The following is a 22109-nucleotide window of genomic DNA, read 5'->3' on the forward strand; positions in this document are numbered from 1 at the left end:
GGCCGCCAAAAGCCAGTAAGACGGTTATATGTGCCGCAGTGACTTACAGCGAGTCATTTTCTTTCATGTTTTTAAAATTTTTTTTTTTGTTCCTTGTGCAACCGTATGACGGAACTTTTAGACCTTGGCTCGTATATTCAGTCATTTTTTTTTATATCAATTGACGCGATGAGTTTCTTACGCCTTAAAAGAGTGCTACTTTTGACCACGCTTCGGCGCACAACGTTACCAGTAACCGCAATACCAAACAGTTGTCACTGTGCGCTGGCGAGTAGAAGTTCCGCACTTTTCCACATTGTTTTCGACGGCGGCCGCCGCGTATCGCCATAGCAGGGTTCGCGGCTATCTGACATACGCTCCTGTGTTCCCTTTTTATATTTGCTCACGATAGTACATCACTTGATATAATTACTCAGTGTCCTTCAGATCACTGGTTGTGATTTCGACCGTGTCTTGACCGGTGACATCACTGGTGGTTTCACTGGTAGTTAACGGTTTGGGCGGGGCAAGCCCAATTTGCGTCATTGCTGACGCCAATGCGCACTTGTGGAAGTACCCAGATACGCTATGCCAAGAAACAGAGCGCATGTGTCAAGCGATAAGTGATTGCACATTGTTTCATTGGCGCTCTGCTCGGTGTGAAGGTCACATTGAGCGCTATCTGGGCGTTTCGATAGCAATGCGCTCGAAATGCAGTCTTGTAGGCCACTGTTTGAGGCGCTTGTTAGACTATTACCATTGGGATCGGTCAGATACCCGGCAGGCAAAGGCATGCAGTCGGCATTCAGCAAGAATGCTTCGCATTCAAAACAGAGCGCTTTTCATTATCATGTAGTATCATAACGTATCATACATGCTATGCTGACCTTGATGCCTCAAAATGCCGATTTGAGCACAGGAAACTACATTCCGAGTCCATAGTTGCGTTTTTGAAATGCTAGAGGCGAGTTTCCTCCCCAGATTGCTCAACACACCAATTACTAATTTGTTTACTATATTATGTTTTGACCGAAATTACATCTTATTCTTTTTTTGGTACAAATGAGCTCTCCGTAGCAAGAAATGAAGGTCAATTTGTTAGAATTTTCCTTGATGTGGAACTGTGTGCTTGGACGTAGTACACACGTGTGGCTAATGTGCACAAGGCCTTTGAAATCAGCTGCACAAAACATTGCGCCGATATTTCTGAGGGAGACTGACACACACACACACACACACACACACACACACACACACACACACACACACACACACACACACACACACACACACACACACACACACACACACACACACACACACACACACACACACACACACACACACACACACACACACACACACACACACACACACACACACACACACACACACACACACACACACGCACACGCACGCACACGCACGCACACAGTGTCCGTTTGCGTACAAATGTATACCTATCAAAGAAATGAATGGCTCTCTGCGCACCAGGGATGTTATTAACGTGCTTTAAATTGGAACTAAATAAACAGTATGTGTCTTAGTTTAATTCATTTCTAACTACGGTGGCTTTTGTGTTGCATGAATTCGCGCATATACCTGAGGCACGATGCTGCGGAAGACCTTGTCGCTGAGGTGCGGAACACACCTGACGTTTGTTATCGAGTCTGTCCACATTTTGTTGGACACCGTAAATGAGAGGCAGTACAGACGCTCGCCTTTCTCGATGTTCGCGCCGAAAAAAAAAAGTATTCCGCGTCGGACAGTTTCTGGAAACTGCACCGCAGTCTACACTGTTTCCCCAATCAGTCCATGTACTGCCGTTCAAAATACAGCGCGAGCATCATGAGCCACGAGATAATATGCAGCCACAATGTAAACGAATCGCCGATGAAGCGCCGCTGCGAACGCCGAGAAGAATCGTTTTCAGAGGGCTTTTCAAGAGGATATATTTTTTTTCCCGTCATTGCACTCTTAGCACGGTGTAGTACCGCTTAGTGTACCTGTATACCGGTAGCGCTGCGCTAAAAGCGCCCCCGAGCTTGCCGAGGTTGCGTCTATATGCATAGGGCACGCACCAGGTAGAAGAGTCGGTCTCCAAAGCGCATGGCCTCGGCGAAAATGTTGAGCCAGCAGTGAAGAAAGCCGTAGAAGACGAGGAACATGCTGATGCTGCCCAGCAGTATAATGGCACAGCCGGTGAGCGTGAAGCCCAACAGCTGGAACCCTTCCTTGCCGGCGTCACAGAAGAGGTCCTTGATGAAGTGGTTCAGCACCACGGAATACATGGCCACGCACGCGAAGAACTGGCCCGTGTACCACAGCACGGCACCCCAGCGAACCTTGGGCGTTCTGAAATTTTAACGATGCGCGCAAGTCAGTGTGTGTGTGCGCGCCTTTTACTATGCGCACGATCGACGTCCTATAACATTGTTGCCTGGACAACAACATAGTTTGAGCATAACGCGCGTATATGCAACACGCCGAGGCCTGTATTGCAAAGAACCAATCGAGAACTGAACAGTAAAAAGGCCACGTCAGTGATGTTCCGAAACTACGTTTTCACAGCAGGCTACGCTGCAGCTACCGGAGTGGTAACTACGAACGCTGATATTCCTTGGATCTAACATGACTATTGAAGGCGGGTTTTCGAGCAGCTCGCTGAACAAGCAGTAATGATTAGCAGCGGTTGGACAAGGAATGTCGCAGGAGCCAACATTCGACGAAGACAAATCCCCTCGTCGAAACGTTGGCAGCGATATACATTGTATAACCCACTGTTAATCACTTCAAGCCTTCGTCTTCCTGTCAACTCGTGTCTTATTCTTTTGCATTAACACGCTGTAGGCTTATAATCTATACTGACCGTACAGAAGTTGCGCAGACAAATACAAGAACGGTCACTCTACTTCACGTATTTTGTGTACCGTTGACGGGTCACTTTTAGCAAAACGATCGCAATCACGCAAAAGATGAGATAAGTGGCGATCGCCAGTCTTGACATCCAGCTATAGAAGATACGAAAGAACTGCCTTCTTCGCGCGTTAATCAACAAGCCTAAGTTCGTTCAGAGGTTTATCGACACCTGGTCTCAACGTTAGCGGCTCGCGTGCGAAGTATGCATGTGCTGTTCAAGCGTTGTCATGGCAAAAGCATTCACTTGCCTGGGATAGGAATCCCTGTAGATCAGAGTGGGCGCGAAAAGGAAGTAGAGGACGCAGGAGAGTCCCGGTAGCGTCAGCTCCACGTGGTTGTTTTCACTCTTCGCTGGATGGTCAAGTGACACGCGGAGAAAAAAAAAATCTTCAGATTAGTGCACACGCATTACGTACATAAAAGTACAATCTGCCAGTGGGAAATGGGAGATATTAAGAAACCGGGTATTTAAGTAAGCGCGGAAATAGCAGGTGTTTCCCGCAAGTGAACGTTGAGGGATTATTCCTGGATAGTTACGGTACTCACAGGCCCCAATTGCTTGTTCTTTTGTAATTCAGGAGGTGTCATACGAGACTTTCGATGCTTATGCTTCCACGCAAGTATATTTTCAGATCCCATTTGTCAACGATGTGAAAGCAGAAGCTGTTCGTTAACGGTGTTTGCGCTCGGAACTCTTGATTTCTTTAAAGCGATGGTTTTAAGTCGACTTCGTCACATGAAATGTTTGAAATTCGTAGTTTATGCGCCGTGGCCGTAGAATATGTGTTCTGTGCGTCGAGTAAAACGGGAAGAACGGTTGCGTTAAAAAATAACTATTACGCACATACGCACTTTTGTTTGCAATTTTTAGATCTGTAAAGGAGAGTAAGCTTTTAGTGAATACTAACTGTTAACTTTTCAGCTATATTTACGAATAATGAAGTCATCACATGGTAAGGCACACATGCAATAGAAATCGGAATTTTTTCAACAGGAGGCAGGCACTACAGTCATCACTGGTAGATTTACAGATATTTTTTTTTTTAAGAGAAGCGTACGCAATCAGTACTAACCCACGGAGTCGAAACGTGGAGGATAAAGAAAGGTGGTCAAGAACCGCGTAACGAGCGATTTAAAAATATAGATAGGTATAACTTTAAGTGAGATGGAGCCAGAAATAATAATTAAATCGTACAGAGCAAAAGCGGATAGCCGATGTTTTAAGGCACGCACACGCGCAAGTCCTACAGTGCCTGCGCAGCCCTACGCGCACGCGGGCGCTGTAGGACTGAGTGCATTACGAAAGATGCCACACATTTTATACATACATGGTCCAACAGGCGAAGCACGGAGATAAAAGATAATGCAATGTGGGCGCTAATCGGGTCACTTATGTATAAAATGTGCGGCATCTTTCCTAATAAGGTCAGATGTATAACGCTCATGTGTGCGTTTCTGTCTCCATCCTTTTCTATACTGTGCGGCATAATCTGTGTGAACAGCTGATGTAATGTGCAGAGCAGATAACTGGTGTCCTATATATTACAGTAACGGAATGGGCACCAAAGGAAGTGCAGTCGAGGATCACAGAGGATTAGGTGGTGTGATGGGATTAGGAAATCTTCAGGCATAGAATGGAGTCAGCTGACGCAAAACATTGGTAATTTGACATCACTGGCAGAGGCCTTAGTCCTGAAGTGTACACATAAAATGACGACGGTGACAGTTACGAGGACAGAGGAGCTGCAATGTCACGCCGTGCGGTTCTGATGTTTAATCTCTTTCTAATTATTACAAGGGTCTTGCTGTTTAATTTGCTACTTTTGCAAAACTTGCGAACCTAGCTGCTTGGGAGAGTAGGATAAACGTCTTGCCGTGCAACCCTTCCTGTAAAAAAAAAAAAAAAAAAACAACCCGGCAAATACAGCGCTCAAACATACTACTAGTTAAACCGTTGTTTCATATCCATTTCTGCGGTCACTCTAGGTTAAGCAATGTTACGGGTCACACTCCATGCGACGTACTTCGTCCTAGATAAGCAAAAGTTCACCGAACCCGATGCACTGGGAAGTTGGAACAAGAGATGATGACTACGACGATGACGCACCTTTCAGCTCCGCGTGCTTGAGCACTCGGCCAACAATCTCCCTCGTGTACGCGTACGCTTTCATCAGTAGTCGTACCTGAAAAAAAGATGGACGAAAAAAAAAATAAAGGCATGACGACTATAGGCTTTCGTGGGAGCTCACATTTCGAAGGCTGGCGAATCGCTCTGGTTTTCAACCCTATAGACACGGCTTTCAACGCAGCTTTCTCGTGGGGCGGTGAATTTTACGGCACCGGCTTCTTTACTGAGCCAACCAAAGGCGGGTGGTGAAACAGTGTGATGGACTAAGATGAAGCAGGCACACCACTTGTTACCTTGGCGATCACTCCGCTTTCTGCATTTGTAAACTCATTCGATCGACGAGCAGGGGCACAGCCGGGGAGGCGAGAAATGACCACGCCGTGATGACACCGCGCTGCTCACGAAAAAGGGGATGCGAAAAAGGGGGAGCTGGCGTTGCAAAAGTCATAGTGCTCTAACGTAACCACATTCAGGTCAGCGTGGCAGAGAATCGCTTTGTGCTTGCACTCGAACGTCATCGCGGCGCAGCCTCGTGCAGAGTGGCACAAACGCATACGGCTATGTTTCAACACTAATCGCGAAGGCACCCGCGTCGTTTTTTTTTTTGGTCATTTTACGCCAGTCCTTGCGACGATCAAAGTCATCAGGCGGGCAACCGGCCAACAACTAAATCGCGTACAGAAGGGTGCTTCAAGCAAAGGCGAAGTAGTTCTGTCTCGTGGACAGAGGGCAATCGAACTGGCCTGCACGCGTGCGCCGACTAACGGAAAAAACAAGTCATTGTACCTACAGCTCTAGTGATCAAAGAAAAGAAAAAAAAGAAAGAAGAGGAATAAGAGCCACTTTCAGTCACATTGGTGCCGTAGCCTACAGCGATGTGTGCCGCGGATCGGCCGAGATGACCGGTTTCTCCCAGGCGCACCACAATCAGTCATCAGAAAGAGTTGCCAGATGCGCGCCGTTCGATGGCCCCTTCAAGGACGCTTCACATCTCACTGGCGGACACACGACAAAAAACGTATGCACTCGTCTTGCCCATTTTTCAGGCGAACCGAAAAGTTGATTTTATAGTGGCGGACATTTCCAGAATCAAGCTCGCTCAGCGGGAGTGAAATGACGGCGTGCGCGTGGTTCTTCGTCTCAAAGCTGAATTGGCACGAAATACGCGTACCGCGGAGCAATCAGCGCTTCTATAAGGAACATTTGGCTGTTACGCACACGGGACGTTTCTTGTCAGAAATGCGCGTTTTAGTGTATACCGTACCTTTCCCAAGACGAGCTCACTGCACGCGGTCATATAGCAAGCCCTCACTATTAAGAACACGTGTTTGCAAACGATATGAGAGCAGCTATGTGTTCCGTGTGTTTCGAAATAGCCAAAAGGAGACGTGCTTCGAGGTAGTTATTTTAACCACAGTTAAGATGCTTATTGTCGCTTGAAGATTCGCCGCTTGAACTCCTGAGGAAAAAAAAAAAAAACGCGCGACGGACGGGCGACGTAGATTCTAGAAGCAAACGCGGGAATGACCTACGTGGCGCGCCCCGCCGCTGTCCTCGCGCGCTAGCAGTCGCGTCACCCTCCGCTGCCATCTCACTATCACCCGGTGATCAGTGAGCGAACCTCATCAAACGCGAATTGTGCTCTCTCTCTCGGTCAAGGTTGCCTGGGGAATTCCAACTTGCTGCCCTCACGCAAATGCTAATACAAAACAACGTCGTCATCATCGGCCTCGAAAAAAAAAAAAAAACTTCCTGCTTCCTTTGCTTTACTCGCGAACGGCTCACTTTGGGCCTTTCTATACGGCTCTGAGATGTGGTTCATCAGGTTTTCTGCGGAGCATTATTCGCGCGCGCTACCTGCGCCGAAGCCGCAACTATTTCGACTCTGAATCGTCCCACGTCGGGCGTTTCGCCTTTCACGTACACGCCTCACGCGTTCCGTGCCTGATGTGCACCGGCATATTGCCGCATAATGTTGCTAGTCGGCCGCTTGTAGATTTAAACCACGAGTCGCTTTCTAAACGCACGCCATTTCTCAATACTGTGCAATGTGGCCGCATTTGCATTACGGTTCAATCGAGCACTGGTGCTCGATTGGACCGTTATGACAATCTAGTAGAGAACCGTAGTAACCATCTCGACGAGATTAGTAAAATAACGGAAGGCTATACGCAACTCGGATCCATCATTTTACTGCCTATTGTATACCTCCAGTCCTCAGTACTTCTCCCAGAGCCGAAAGATTCATTCAGTGAATGAATAAACAACTTTGTTAACTAATTAACCAACATTGTAGTTACCTGCTTAATGACAGCTTTCAATTGAGACTCTCAACTGAATATAGCAACTCTGTTTTGCAAAAATCCGCAAGGTAGATTACGTTTTACGATAGGCCGGGAAAATAGGGATTTCTTCAAAACGCATTTGCCATATTTTTACTGTAGCTGCGCTTCGAGTTGTCGATATTCGTCCTCACCTTGCAATTTGCTAAGCCTCCTGGCTTTGCTCAAATGGTAGAGCGACCACCCCGTAAAGCCATTGGTGCCGAGTGCGATCCCCAGACCAGGATGAAGTTGTTTTCAACAGCGAAGCTTTCTAAAAAACCCGTACGGGTTTCCTCTGTGGCTTCGTGCCACTCTCGGGTGGCTGATAATTTTTGCCTATCACCTTGATAAGCTATTTCTGACGAGCTACCTTATGTCCAGTTTGTAGGCATATAACAATTACACGAATCGACTATGAACTTCTGAATCGGCTTTGTCTCAGCTTGCCGAATAGCTTCCTAGTTAACTACTTGGAGTAGTGGTGAAATGAGAAATTGGCTACTTATAACTGCCTATGCGCAATATAATAAAATAAAAGTACACTGACTAGGTATACAAACTCGAGTTGTGCATACAACCCTCTTATCTCGAAACCGTAGTTGAGTGCGGCCTGTTTATCTGCGCATCAATTTCCCCGACATACCTATACAGGCACAGGCGTTTTCATATTTAGCCTGAACGATATTGCGACCAGCGCGCAGACAATCTCCTCGGTCGCAGAAGTGGAACGTCCTTAGTCGTTAAGCTGTACCGTGGCTTTTTTTTTTCCTTTCGTTCGATCCGTAATGATTATTGGGGGACAAAGCTAGCTGGCCATTTATAGCAATCAAGTCGTTACAAGGTTTCCACACACACACACACATAGGCGGCTCGCCAAAGGCGGTTAGCAAACAAATGTACACAGCGTGAAAGCACCGATGCGTACCTGTTCGAAGGCGAGGATGCAGGAGGACAGAGGAGGCAGCTCGTTGACGAAGATGTAGCGCACAGGAAACACGGTGACGCAGCCCAGGAACAGCGCGAACAGGCTGCCGAAAACTGCGTCCACGGGCCCTGACAGAGAGCGTGCCAAAGCGCTAGATTTAAACATGAACGTTCATTACTCGGAGTAGCATGCCAGACAGTCAGCCAGGCTAACATTTCCAGCGTATTAACATCTATCTCTGGGTACGCGATCAATAAAGCAATTAAGATTATAATGATCTGTTTTATTTCCGTGGGCCAGGTGCGGAAATATATATATATATATATATATATATATATATATATATATATATATATATATATATATAATATATATATATATATAAATGTAAGCAGCACCCAAGTACTCTCAAAATGGAAGAATGGGTATTGCAACAAGACACTGCTCGCCTCTCTATTCGGTCACTGTGTTGTTAAACAATATAGGATGGAAGGGGGCGGGAGGTACCACCTCAACCCCGGAGCTTACCGCTCTTGCCGAGCGCTCGACAGTTAGCCCAGAGCTGCAGCGATGGATGCAGGAGGAACAGAATAGCCAGGTTGATGGCAATGAGATGGCCAAAGACGCCCACGATGCCCGTGGAGTTGACCACGATGGTCGACATGTCGTCGTGTAGCCTGCGCGAGATTGTGGGATTGGCGATCATGGTTTGAAGGTCAAGCGGGCATTGATACGCATTGAAAATTTCATTAAGCTTGCAGTCACACCAACTGGTGCTCGTAGGACGGCTTGCCTTTATTACGCTCAAAGATCATACGCTTAAACAGACACGACCCCATACGGAATGCATATCCTACGTATTTTAGGCACGGCGCCAGTGCCGACTTTTGGCTCTGTGCATTACGCGTACGGTCGCCATAATCAGGGTTGAAACCTTTTGTACGTGTTCCATAAGTGCAACCTTACGGAAAACAGCCTCAATTATAGCGTGGCCATTACGGGGCGTGAAAAAAAAAAAAAAAAAAGGGATGCCAAGACGCCTAATATACGTCGGAAATACGGTCCCATGTGGGGTTATGCAGTTGAGATAAGGAGTCGGCGCACTCGGCACCGTACACCCGGAATCACCCGCTTCGGCCTCGCAAATTAAAGGAAATATGAGGGACTCGCAGATATGACACTTGTTTCATATAGAAGTTGAACCTCCAGTCTTCAGAAGTCAATAAGAAGCATGACCAATGAAGATAAGCCAGTTTTCCGAGTGCTTTTTGGTTTTCCCGCCCTTTATCATTTGACGCAGCAACAGTGCGCATCGTGGGAGTGGTTTTTAGCTGGAGACGCTTATCCTTCGGTAGACAGCTTGAACCAAGGAGAGCACAAGTTATCTTATCCTGCCATACTCCCGGCGCTATCTACCAAATCAAGAAGACTTCAGCTCGTATCAGCGGCGGGGTAGTTTATCAGTTTACTCAGCGTAAGAGGGGGAAGAAAAAGGCTGAGGGCTTTTCCGCATTTCTGCGTACATTGCCGACTATGGCTTTAGTCCTGGTGCTACAGATCAGCAGTTGGGGTCTATACAGTCCTCACTTGCGTTACAGCATATACGCTCGATTGTGTAACGCGACTTTCGAGTTCCTTCTGAGAGAGCTTGAATTCGCAGCCCAAGAATATATAGAAGAAGCAGAGTATCGCCCAGCGAACACGCCTGCGCAAGGTCTGCGCAACGATGTCCACCTATACATTAGTAAATTGTCGTGTTTTGTTCTCTTATACGTCGAATATACGTATGAATGTCAGACGTAAAAATAATTCACCCGACCAGAGCACAGTTCTGTAAGTAAAAACGGGCTACATAAGCAAAACACTTTTTCATTGTATATATATATATATATATATATATATATATATATATATATATATATAAGGGATTTTGCTGCTGCGACTCGAGATAATCCTGGCCGTGAGGGAAGTTCTCGCTCCACGGAAAGCATTGACTTGAGCTCGTCATCACAACAGTGTTTAGCGAACGAGCTCGAGACATTTGTAACCGTTTCCCAACACTACAGTGAAACAGTGAATTTTGTGATCGCCAGGCGCCCGTAGCGCGGCTGCTCGTGTTTACATTTTGACATTTTTAAACCAACTGCTTCGGTTCCTTGTTTTGAACGAGCCGACATCCCCTATCAGACGCCAACATTACAGGAATAATTTATACACGAAATTAGACACGCAAAGGAATTAGATACGCGCTTGTTTTTACTGAACTAGTGGGTGAGGCTGCGCTCGCCCACAAACTAACAAAAACACTTGCCTTTGAGGATCGTAAAAGTAGGATGTGATCAGTATGACTGTAACGAGGAACAGAAAAGCCACGAAGATGTTGAACACTGTCCGGATGTGTTCGTTGGCCATAATTTCCCTGGAGAAAGACAGAGGAACAGTTGTAGAACGACGTGCTGCCGCCTTCGAAATGACAAGTAAACGTGAACGTTGCGGAACATGTTTAGCAAAAGATGATTTTTTTATAATGTACATGTTCAGCAAGGAAAATGCTTAGTTTGTGCAAGAAATATGTGAGTGCACGCGAACTGGCGTCGTACTGATCCTTTGCAAAACTCCAAAGGTATACCTTCATCGCATCACGCAAACCATTTCATAACTGCGCTATAGGGCCATCCTCGAGACAACATTTTCGGTGCAGCACGGCGTATTCCAGCGCGTGGTTCCTTCCTTGGAGGTGTCTGAACCACTCCAAAATTCTTGAGCGCTAACTGGCGTCCCGTGGTGACAACGAATGCACCTGCCTCGCGCTGGGAGGTTGGTGCGTATGCTACATCTTTACACAAAATTTGAGCCTACCTCAGCTGTGCGGGGAAGCTGACCTGATCGAGGTTTTACAAACGTCCCACAGGGTCCTCATTAACACACTTTCACCGAGGGTTTATAACAGAGTTTAGGGTATGCAGCAAAAGCGAATGACCCTGCATGCAATAGTCAGTGGAAAAATAAAAATTTATACAAAGAGATTCTAGCGGATTCATGGGTTTAACGCCCCAAAGAACACTGGGGCAATGAGAGACGCCTTAGTGGAAGAGGGCTCTGGATTGATTTCGTCCGCCTGTGGTTCTTTAACCTGCTAAACTATCTTTTGGAGTATTGTCATGAAACGGGGATAAACGCTAGCGCCTGCGTAGACAATACACAGAAGCAGGAAGCAGTACTGTTCTTTTTTTGCACTTATAAGCTCAGGTGTCAGTTATCGATACTATTATAGAAGAGAACATTCGCATCATTGAAACGAGCATCAGTGACGCACGGGCGAAGGCGATAGGCGAGAACCCACGCTGAAGCCGTTGTGCTGGGCGCGTGCAATGGAAAAATGAGAATTGTTATGCAATCTAGTAGACAATGTCCTTATGCTATATGACAACGCGTGCTGAGTTAAGGGTAAAAAATAAATTTCAGAAGGCGGCTAATAGAAATAACTCACACGGCAGAGAGAGAGAGAGAGAGAGAGAGAGAGAGAGAGTACTCACACAATACGACTCTCCCGAATGGCGAAGAACTTCTCTGGAAGGTCCTGTCCAGGTGAGCTGGTGAGGAAATACGGTGAAATTTATTACATTTTTCCAAGCACTTGTCATATATGCAAAATATCAGAACAGGGAGAAACCAGTGGATTAAGCTAGAACACACATCTACGTCGTAACGCCAGGCTGAAAAGGTTTCAGTTTAACACAGTTACGGTCCACCAGCAGAAGTAGTACTACGTCAAAAGTGAGGCTAAACGTGTAAGGAACCCGCTAGTGCTAAATGCGAAATGTTTGGCCAAATGTTTAACTTGAAAGGGACGGCGTTTTCGCGGCCCGCTGTTCGAAGTGGATCGGGAAGTTCGTTTATATGTTGGTAGAAACGAACTTACTTCCACACCCCCATCACACCCTTCGAACATCAGTAAATCAAGCGAAATGGCAGGTTACTCTTTCAAACCCGACACCTCAGTTCATTGTACAGTGTTTTGACATTACGTTCAATGCGGCAACTGTGGCCAGGAATTGGACTGGCCAACTCGTGCTCAGCGCTATCGCCGAGCATTATTAAAGAAACGACACTGTTCGTTTCGCCTACACATTTCGCCCTCGGCCTTCCCCCCTATGCGTCCACGGCGCGTCTCCTCCGCCTGGGAGTCCACAACACGCTCTACGAATTGATCGAAGCTCATCGCACCGCTCAGGTGCAACGCCTTCATCGTTCGCCGACCGGTCGCCACATCCTCTCTTCCATCGGTCATGACACCTCTTCTCACTCGCCAGACCTGGTCTCACTACCGCATGCTCTTCGGGCAGCCTTCCATCAAGCCGCTACCCAAGAATATGCTCGCGGGACACCACGACGCCCGCCGCCAAGCCTGTGCAGCCATGCTTCATGCCAAGTACGCCGACCACCCGGCCGTCGCCTACGTGGATGCGGCCCGATACGCCTTGCCCGGGGACGCCTTCGCAGTCGTCTCCGTCTAGCCATCCTCGCCGCCCTCGCCGCCTTCGGGGCCGACAAGCACGGCCGTCACTGTTCGAACACCCTACGTCGTCGAGGCTGAGGAGGCGGCCATCGCTTTAGCCGCCACCTCGACCGACGCTAGCGTCATACTGTCCGACTCCAAGCACGCCATCTCCAATTTCGCCCGAGGTCTCGTCTCGACTACCACCTTACGGCTCCTTCGTCCACTCCTACTGGAAGACGAACCGCGTCACATTGAACTGGTCTGGGTCCCCGCCCACTCGGGCCATCCCGGCAACGAGTCAGCTCACCAACACGCTCGAGGATTTGTCGACCCTCGATTTGGTGGGCCCCTCCGCGTCGGACGCCTCGGTGCCGGAGCCCCTGGTCACCTACCACGACATTACCCAGCACAATCGCCTCGAACGGTACGCCTGCCCACCCCCACATGGCAGTCTTCCCAAGCGGTCCGAGATCGCCTGGCGTCGCCTCCAGACCCGCACCTTTCCGTACCCCCTAGTGTATTAGCACATCCACCCTGGTGTCATCGATCCACGCTGCCTGTGCGGCAACGTTGCCTCATTAAACCACATCCTCTGGGACTGCCCGGAAGATATCCCCCGCCCGCCGACCTCGTCTCGCCACCCCCCACCAACGAACAATGGGAGGCCCTTCTCTCCAGCACTGACCGAGACATCCAGACACGGGTCCTGGCACGAGCTGAAGACGCCAGCATGAAACACAGCCTGGCAGCCTACGTAGCTTAGCCTCCCTTACCCCTTCTAATAATAAAGTTGACACTCACTCACTCGCACAACGGCCTTCTGCTTGCTTGATCACTAAATAACTGCTAGATATACCTCTGCGATCCTGGGCAGATATATCACTTGCCTTGGCAAAATTTTGTGGTTGGATCCAGGCTCTCCGGTTAGTTTCCGCATGTCCTAGTCAGGATTTTATTGTATATTTTTCTTTTCTTTTTTTGCACGAAGAAAAAATCAAGCGCAGAAAAACAGCGACACAGTGGACATCATCAACGTCCAACCAATTGAGAGTGCACACGACCCAAATAGGAGAGGACAGCGCTCCCAATTATCCGCCAATTTTTCGCACTGTTTCAAGTACAAAGATCGAAGATGAACCATCTAGCCCATACCAAGATGTTAGCTGAATAGTTCCGAGGGTTAGAGGACAATCACGCACCTCTTCTTGCGAAGCTGAGACTCGCTAGTGTGGCTGCCATTGACCCTGTTGTTGCGGTTACTCTCCTTGTGGGCCAGTGTGTCCAGCACTGCGCTCAGGTTGTCCAGCTCAACGTTGACGCTCCGGCGCAGCCTCTGCGAAAGAAACATTGCTGTTTACCAAGTCGTCTTGCGTGGCAAACAAACGTACACGCCACTATTTAAATCCAGTGCTATTCTTACTTGGTTGCAACTGCATTTCATATGCCTTTCTGACGACGCAGAGCGAACTATCTTCCATTGCAGCGGGAACCAAAAGGAAGAGTAGAAGTGTAACCATGATAGCGCTGTAGAGCAAGTACTACACAGCAACAATGTTACGTGTAGCTGATGCGCAAGGCTATTTACAATATGTTTACACGTAGGCCAACCGTGGCCAAGATGTTGTTGTTGCCTATCTAGTCTGTGGCTCCTACCCACTATGGGGGATTGGCCAAGAAATGGGTGGATTTTTCCAAGTTAATATGAAGCATAAATTTCCTAATATCTATGAACAAGATGGCGACCCTATATCAATCGGGAACACGTCGTCATCCTCCTCTTCAGTGCAGCCACGCAGTGGCGGCTGTTCCGTATCAATAGGGGTGGGTGGGTTGGATAACTTTATTGTAAGGTCCTGCGGGCTACGGGGTTCAAGGCCCCATAGAGCGGGCTACTCCCACGTTGGGAACGGGAGTTTTAGCTCCCTGGCCGCATCGTGGGCTCGCTGGACGGCCCAGAGCTGTTCCGCCAGGTCCGTGCTGCGTAGTGCTTCTAGCCTGGCGGTGTCTTGATTCTTGTTTGCGTGGGTCCGACGACACGGCCAGAGCAAGTGATGTACGTCTAGCGTTCTAAGGCAATTTTCGCAATATGATGTTGTGTATAGCTCACGCATGTAGTGATGTAGTCTGTTCTGCGTGGGGTACGTGTTGGTTTGAAGCATTCTGAAGGTGATGGCTTGAGGCCTGGTGAGCTTATTGTGAGGTGTGCTGTATATTCTACGGTCTAGATAAAAGTGCTTTGTGACCTCGTTATATGTGGAGGGAGGGTCCCGATTCTCGTGGGGATGGTCACGACCCGAATAGGTGGCGTCGCGGAGGGTTAGGTCTCGCGCGCTCCTGTGAGCCATCTCGTTGAGATTGGGAGGGGCGTTCTCGATCTCTCCGAGGTGTGCCGGGAACCAGCAGATGGTGTGATGCTGCAGCGGTGCGGATTTATTAATTATATGTAGTGCTTGTCTTACAACGGCGCCTTTCTGAAAGGCTTTGACGGCCGAGCGTGAATCGCTGTAGACGTGGGTGGTGGTCGGGTCTGTGAATGCGAGTGTGATGGCGACCTGTTCTGCTATCTCTGACTTGTGGGTCTTGATTGTGAGAGCGTTTGTGACTTGACCTTGCTTATTGACCGTGGTGGCAACGAAGGCCTGCCTGGACAGGTACTGTGCCGCGTCTACGAAACAGGCTTGGATCTTCTTGTCACGTATTTCGCGCAGGATGAACGATCCGCGTGCCAGCCTTCTGGGTTGACGGTGCGCAGGGATCATGTTGCGCGGGATCGAGTGGGCGAACCGTGTAGGAGTTGCGTGTGTCCGTCGGAACACTGTCATATAAATTCTCGATTGCTGTGGTGTCATGACCTAGTTTGGCTAGGATTTCGCTACCCGGTTTGGTTCCAGAGAGTCTTGTCAATTGAGCCCGTTCTTGAGCTTCGGCGATTTCTTCAAGTGCATTGTGTACCCCCCAGTTGCAGCAGGAGCTCTGTCCCGGTGCTCTTGGGGATCCCCTGTGCTAGTTTGACTATCTTCCTCAGTTGCGCATTGAGTTTGTCCTTCTCCGCTACTTTCCATCTGTGCATGGCCGCCTCGTAGGTGAAGTGGCATAGCGCGAAGGCGTTTGTGAGCTTGAGGAGATTTTCTTCCTTAAGGCCGTGTTGTCTGTTTGCTACGCGTCGTATCAGATTCATGGCGTTATCCGACTTTGTGGCGATCTTCGCCACTGTCGCGGCGTTAGAGCCGTTGCTCTCAATGGGCATGCCGAGTACTCCGATTTTGCTGACGTGCGGAATGGTTCCTCCGTCTTTTGTTCTGAGAGTAATGGCGTGTGTGTCTCTGATTTCACTCTTTGGCTTGGGACTGCTTCTCGATGGTTTATAGACGAGAAGCTCTGACTTAGCGGGCGAACATTGCAGACCCGAGGGAGCGAGGTATTACTCGATGGTGTCGATCGCTTGCTGTAGAGCGTTTTCAATTGATCCCAGGCTACCTCCGGGGATCCACAGCGTTACGTCATCTGCGTATATGGTGTATTTGACGTTCTCGATTTGATCCAGTCTCTTGCCTAGGCCGGCTAGCGCAAGGTTAAAAAGCGTCGGAGAAATGACAGAGCCTTTCGGGGTGCCCTTGCTGCCTAGTTTGTATTTCTGGCACTTGATTTCTCCTAGACGGAGGGTGACCGTTCTGTCGCTCAGGAACGATTTTGTATAAGCGTATATAGGTTTTGTATAAGCGTAGAGTCTAGTGCCGAGGTCGAGGTTCGAGATTGTATCGAGTATGTAGTCATGCGATAAATTATCGAAGGCCTTTTCGAGGTCCAGCCCTAGGATTACTCACGTCTCTCGTGTCTGCGTCAATGATCTCATGTTTGAGGAGTTTCATGGCGTCTTGGGTGGACAGCCCGGGTCTAAAGCCGATCATTGTTGCGGGGCAGATATCTCTTTCTTCTAGATGTTTCGAGAGCCTGTTTAGGACCGCGTGCTCGGCTACCTTGCCGACGCAAGACGTCAGCGAGATCGGTCTGAGGTTATTGATGTTGGGCGCCTTGCCAGGCTTGAGGGATGAGGGATGAGCACGATGAGGGCCGTTTTCCAGTCTTCGGGTAGTGCTCCATTCCTCCAGATTTTGTTGATTTCCTCAGTGAGGGTTTCGATGGAGGTGTCGTCTAGGTTTCTAAGTGCCTTGTTAGTTACGCCGTCTGGCCCCGGCGCTGACTTGCTGTTTAGGTTCTGAAGCGCCGTGCGTACCTCTTCGGTCCCGATCTAGCTCTGGGTTGGCCTTGCCGCGATATGCTTCGGCGGTCGTGCCTCTAGCATTTTTGGCCAGCGGGAGGTACCTGTCGGCGAGACGATCAATGAGGTCATTTTCCGTGGTATTCTTGAGTTCTTGGTGCATGATCCTGTTCAGCGTGCGACCTTGGTCCGCTTTGGTTCTGGTTCTGTCTAAAAGGTGTTTAAGCAGGTGCCATGTCGTCCCGATGTTGATGCGGCCGTCCGCGGCATCGCACACTTCATTCCATTGCTGGTTAGATAGTTGCGTGCAATATTATTCAATCAGGCGGTTGAGGGAAGAAATTCTTTTCCTCGGCCTTCGATTGTGTCTTTGTTCTTTCCATCTTCTGGTGAGCGATTGTTTGGCTTCGAGCATGTGAGCCAGTCGGCTGTCCATGCTTTGAATATCAATATGCACCTGTCCTAAATCCCCTGCCCTGTGAAACGAACTCTTCGTTGATAACAAACTAATGGTCGCGTACACACAAACACACCACCGCGTACATGACTGCACCATCAATGAACATAACATGACTGCTGGACAACGCTGTTTAATGAATTTGATCATACAGGAGGGTACAACAGGGTTCAGGAAAAGACGCACACGGTATAAAGCTGTACCATACATTTCAACTTAGGCGGGACACATTCCGATTTAAAATGCATGCCGACTTCCAAGGCAGTTTGAACGAAGGATCTTTGGAGTTTTGTCTTTGGACGCCTTTGTGTTTCCGAAGGCACGGTGGTCTTCGAAGGCAGACTCCGAAGATTGCCACACTCTCGAGCTAGGGAAATTAACGTTATAATTATTCGTGCAAGTACAAACGTCGTACTCCGGATATGCTGTTTGAGCCAGTAAGTTTACTTCTCCAAACCCCGAATGAGCTCCGGCAGTGCTGTGTAAAAAATAAAAGTAAACTAGGCATTGTAATTCCAACGTATGATTCAGTGACCACGCCATATGTATGTCGGTAACCATCGGCGTCCTTCTCACATTTCTTCCTATATCTACTCGCTTCCTACTTCATGGTCCATAACATCATGATCACTACAACAGAATCATGTGCAAGGGCTTACGCCACTAGAAAAACAAATGTGAGCTAAACAAGAATGATTACTGCAAACCAAGCGACATTTTGAAAAGTCACACTCGAAAGCCTCCCATGCCACTGAGCCTTTTTCGTTGGTGGTGCACCTTCATTGGTGGTTGTCATGGAGCAAGTTGCAGACAACCTTCGTGAGCAATGTCAACCTGTGCGTCCGGTGGAGAGGTTGACAGGCTACTCGAACGGGCATGAAAAGTGGCCACAACAATTCACTGCCTGACCATATGCAGTACCGTGTTGATAGGTTGCGGATAAATCCGAAAGTAAAGCTGTAGCCGTCAAGCTCGGTTAAATCGCAGTGTAACTCAGACAAGCTGCCTTTATATATATACATACATATATATATACATACATATATATATATATACATATATATATACATACATATATATATATATACATATATATATATACACGTTATACGTTATTTTAGAAAATCGAAAAACGTACTGCTTTTATAGCTAAGCAGTAGCGGTATAGTGTTCATGGAGTTTTTGGTGCATGAAGCGCCGACATTACCCGCAATGCACCAAACACTAAGCACGAAAAAAGAAAAAAAAAAGAAAAGTGCATTTAATAAAGGGCAAGTTGGCTTTCATTTTCTCAGCAAGTAATTAACCCCCCCTTCAGCAAGTTGCGCACTACGCGAGCGCGAAGCTTCACTGCGGCTTTTTACCTCGATGCTGGTCTTGAGGCTCAGCAGCTGCTCGGCGCACCCGCTGGGCTCCATGGCGCCGTCCAACGGTCAGCAGCAGGATACGGGCAGAGTGCAGCCTGCAGAACAAACAGCGCACGCTCGGGGTGAGGTTTCGTAGTTCAGCAATTGCGAACGATTTAGTTTTCAGGAGTGCCATAGAATATTTGTAAATCCAACGGTCACTAAACCAAAAAAATAAAGAACAACATGTGGTAGTGCAAGTGAGCCATGCGATTGTGCAAGTGTGTCGCAAGCATTTATATACCGGCGGTAATAAGCATGGGAAGGTAATCCTATACTGGAAGCTGAAGCCCAAAGCTGGTTTGCTGAATTGCTACTCCGCAAGTTAAAAGTTAAGAAAAACATTTAGTCAGCAGACCTCGTGGCGCGCACAATAACACCATTACGCTTGACTACAGCAAAGAATGTGGCCTGCGCAATGTAGGCACAATGTTGATAAGAGTGCAGTTAATGAAGAAACAGTGCAGGGGACGCGCTAAAGTTCAGAAAGGTGCTCGCGAATGGAAACAGTTTCGCGGAGCCTGCCAACTCCTGACTCAAGACACCGAACTGCAGCTGCGCCTGCGGGGGCTTACAACCCAGAAGCGAGCGCTTACAAATTCGTTGGTACCCGTCGCGGCCCAACGTTATACGTTTGCTTGTTTCCCCTCTTCGATTATAAACGAACAGCTGCGCTCCAGTGGACTGCGTTTTCGCTCTCCCATTTCCACTGGAGACAAGAGGCAAACAATACAGCCGCATCAAAAAAAAAAAAAAAAAAAAGAAAAAAAAAAAAACCCACGATCGACTGTTTCCCCATCTACAAAATATGCTCTAAATGCATAGGATTTCCAGGGTCACCTCGCAACCTATCTTGCTAAGGCACTTCGGAAGGAATGCTGAAGGACGTCGTGCGAAGCTTTAGTGGGCGTATGAAAATATTTCCTGCGAATGCTTCAGAAAGCATGGCACTCAGCGTGGGAGCTTCCGCATATGAGGGTAATCATCGTGCAGTGTTGCAAGCGGAGGGAAACAGCGGTTACGCTGAGGAGTTTTATCAAGGCAAAGCGCGAGGTGAGGTGGGGAGTGGGATAGCACGTTCGCGGTGCTAATCTGCTGCCCCCCTTCTTATCACCTCAGCCACACTTGTTGCATACACCAGCACATTAAGGCGTGTGACAAGACTGCCATCCACTGCATTCGTTTACCGGTGTATTCGGTATCCTGGAGACGCTTCGGAAAGGGTCGCTTTCTTTGATCTCCGGCTCGCAGCCCCCTTAGCTAATCTTGACAGCTCAACAACTCCGTTAAGTCATCGACGCTTCCGTTTCGCATTGTACTCCGCGCTGTTTTCTACGGCATTTCCAACTCTCAACGCCACTTCTCACGAATACGCTTTCTCTTACAGTGCTTCTCGGTAGAAAACCCGTTGCAAGAGATCGAAAGGAGAGGTTGGAGGCAACCTGACTTCGGCTGCTCCATTTCACAGGTGCGGGCTTGCAGCTAAAGAAGGGCATAGCCTAGCAAGTTATGTGCACGTACAGAATGATCCACCCTCGAAAACATAACTGGTAACTAACCCAGTTATGACTTACACTTCAACTTAATCGAAAGAAAAAAAAACATATGACATGGCTCGTCATGTTGACATCTATAAGTAGAAAGAATAGTAAAATAGTGTGCAGGGCCTCATGTCGTATCTCAAAGTAATCAGTGGCTAAGTATCACTGGGTGTTCCCTTTAAGTGTACTTATAATGTACTGTAAAAATATAATGCACATTATGGTACACATGCGAAGCGCATTGTACATTGTATTATGTAGTGCATTCTCGACCTCCGGCCTTAGTAAAAAAAATATATTATTTTTTTTCGAGGCTTGAACACTGGTAATGCGAAAGTACTCTAAAGGACTCTTGACGTTATAGCATTAAAATAAATTTTCGAACCACTCTTCGTCTGAACCTTCAGCAATTAAATATATAGAATTACACAAGTGCATAACTGCGCATGCGCAGCGCGTCTGACGGAATTAAATAAAAAGTTAAAAATAAGCAGATTCAACTTCAATTGCCATCTACGTAATGCGCAGCATTGATGGTTTGATTGATGTCCCGTGAATCATACTTTGCCGCTGTGGGACTAACGTTTCCACCATGTGCCGTTTGAGTTCGTTGTCTCTGGACATACAGGTGCATCTACCGCCTCAATTATCAAGACGCGAACAGACCATGCTCTTATACCTTCCTTATTGGAATGGCCAACAGCCCCACGTGCGACACATGCCGCTGTGATGAGACACTCGCACACATTATCCGTGTTTGCCCGCGCTATAGCGGTGGACCAATTGGACAATCGTCCACTATAAGAAGTAAAAGCTCTAGGCCAATTCTCCCAAAGAACATTCGCGCAGAAGGCCTTATTCGCGTTACTAAGATTCCTGCGGTCTACGAGCCTTCACGACAGACTTTAATAGCGCCATCCGCTACCGCGGTTTGTGCACGTTTCTCTCGCTCCCCTTCCACTCTCTCTTATCCCTCTACTCCTTCCCCTGTGCGGTCTATCCAATCGGAACTACCTCTGGTTAACCTCCCTGCCTTTCTATGCATCCTTTCTCTCTCTCTTGATAGACAATGGTTCCTAAGAATCTTAACTGTTCTGCAGCGAACGGTTAATGCTTTTGCGACGTGTTGCCAACTGATGCGGAGTGCAGCGCGCGGTGCTTGATGTCGTGATATCGAGTGACCCAAGTTGGCGTCAACTGGTACCACCGCCGGTACCGAACGGTATCGGCCCACATTTATAGGCTGCACTATATCCGGGATCGGCCCAGGAAAAAAGCTAAAAATCCAAATACCCGATACGGGAAAGTGGAGGCAACTGGCCAAGAAAAATTGTCATAAAACAAAAAGAAAGACGAAGGAGGAAGGAAGCGTCACACAAAACTCTAGACAAGCGTTACCAAACAGCTAGTGCAGTAAGCTTCATTTTGGCGCATCGATGACGTGGTGAGGCAAGCGCCCGCCAAAAGCCGTAATCACCATGTCGAAATAAGTAAGATGGCTCGGTTTGCGTGGCGCAGACCGCGAGACGTCAGACGACGTCAACGGCTGACGTTTCTTGAGTACGTGGTTTCCTGCGCTCCTCGAGCTCCCATGTTTCTCTTGCTTCAAGGACTGCGAGAGGACTTTTCGCGCTATTTGAAAACTGGTGGATCACCTCGTCAGTAACTGCAAACTTTACTTGTAATTAGCCACGTACCAGCGCTAATTAG

The 22109-nt window shown here is 48.1% G+C and overlaps 1 protein-coding gene across 1 annotated transcript in view; it reads right to left on the minus strand.

The window, feature by feature from the left end:
- LOC119434536 (sterol O-acyltransferase 1) overlaps positions 1 to 18958 on the minus strand; it is a 30023-nt gene extending 11065 nt beyond the window's left edge. Inside the window, exons 1-9 of the mRNA XM_037701678.2 lie at positions 18817 to 18958; positions 13976 to 14109; positions 11812 to 11868; positions 10587 to 10694; positions 8804 to 8952; positions 8276 to 8403; positions 5006 to 5081; positions 3147 to 3249; positions 2061 to 2334 (exon numbers count right to left, since the gene is read on the minus strand). Of these exons, the coding sequence (XP_037557606.1) occupies positions 2061 to 2334; positions 3147 to 3249; positions 5006 to 5081; positions 8276 to 8403; positions 8804 to 8952; positions 10587 to 10694; positions 11812 to 11868; positions 13976 to 14109; positions 18817 to 18870 (1083 nt within the window). The 5' untranslated portion in view covers positions 18871 to 18958. The remainder of the gene's footprint in view (positions 1 to 2060; positions 2335 to 3146; positions 3250 to 5005; positions 5082 to 8275; positions 8404 to 8803; positions 8953 to 10586; positions 10695 to 11811; positions 11869 to 13975; positions 14110 to 18816) is intronic.
- Between the last annotated feature and the right edge of the window lie 3151 nt (positions 18959 to 22109).

This window comes from Dermacentor silvarum, unplaced genomic scaffold (assembly GCF_013339745.2).
Source record: "Dermacentor silvarum isolate Dsil-2018 unplaced genomic scaffold, BIME_Dsil_1.4 Seq123, whole genome shotgun sequence".
In the NCBI taxonomy this organism is placed as follows: Eukaryota; Metazoa; Arthropoda; class Arachnida; order Ixodida; family Ixodidae; genus Dermacentor; species Dermacentor silvarum.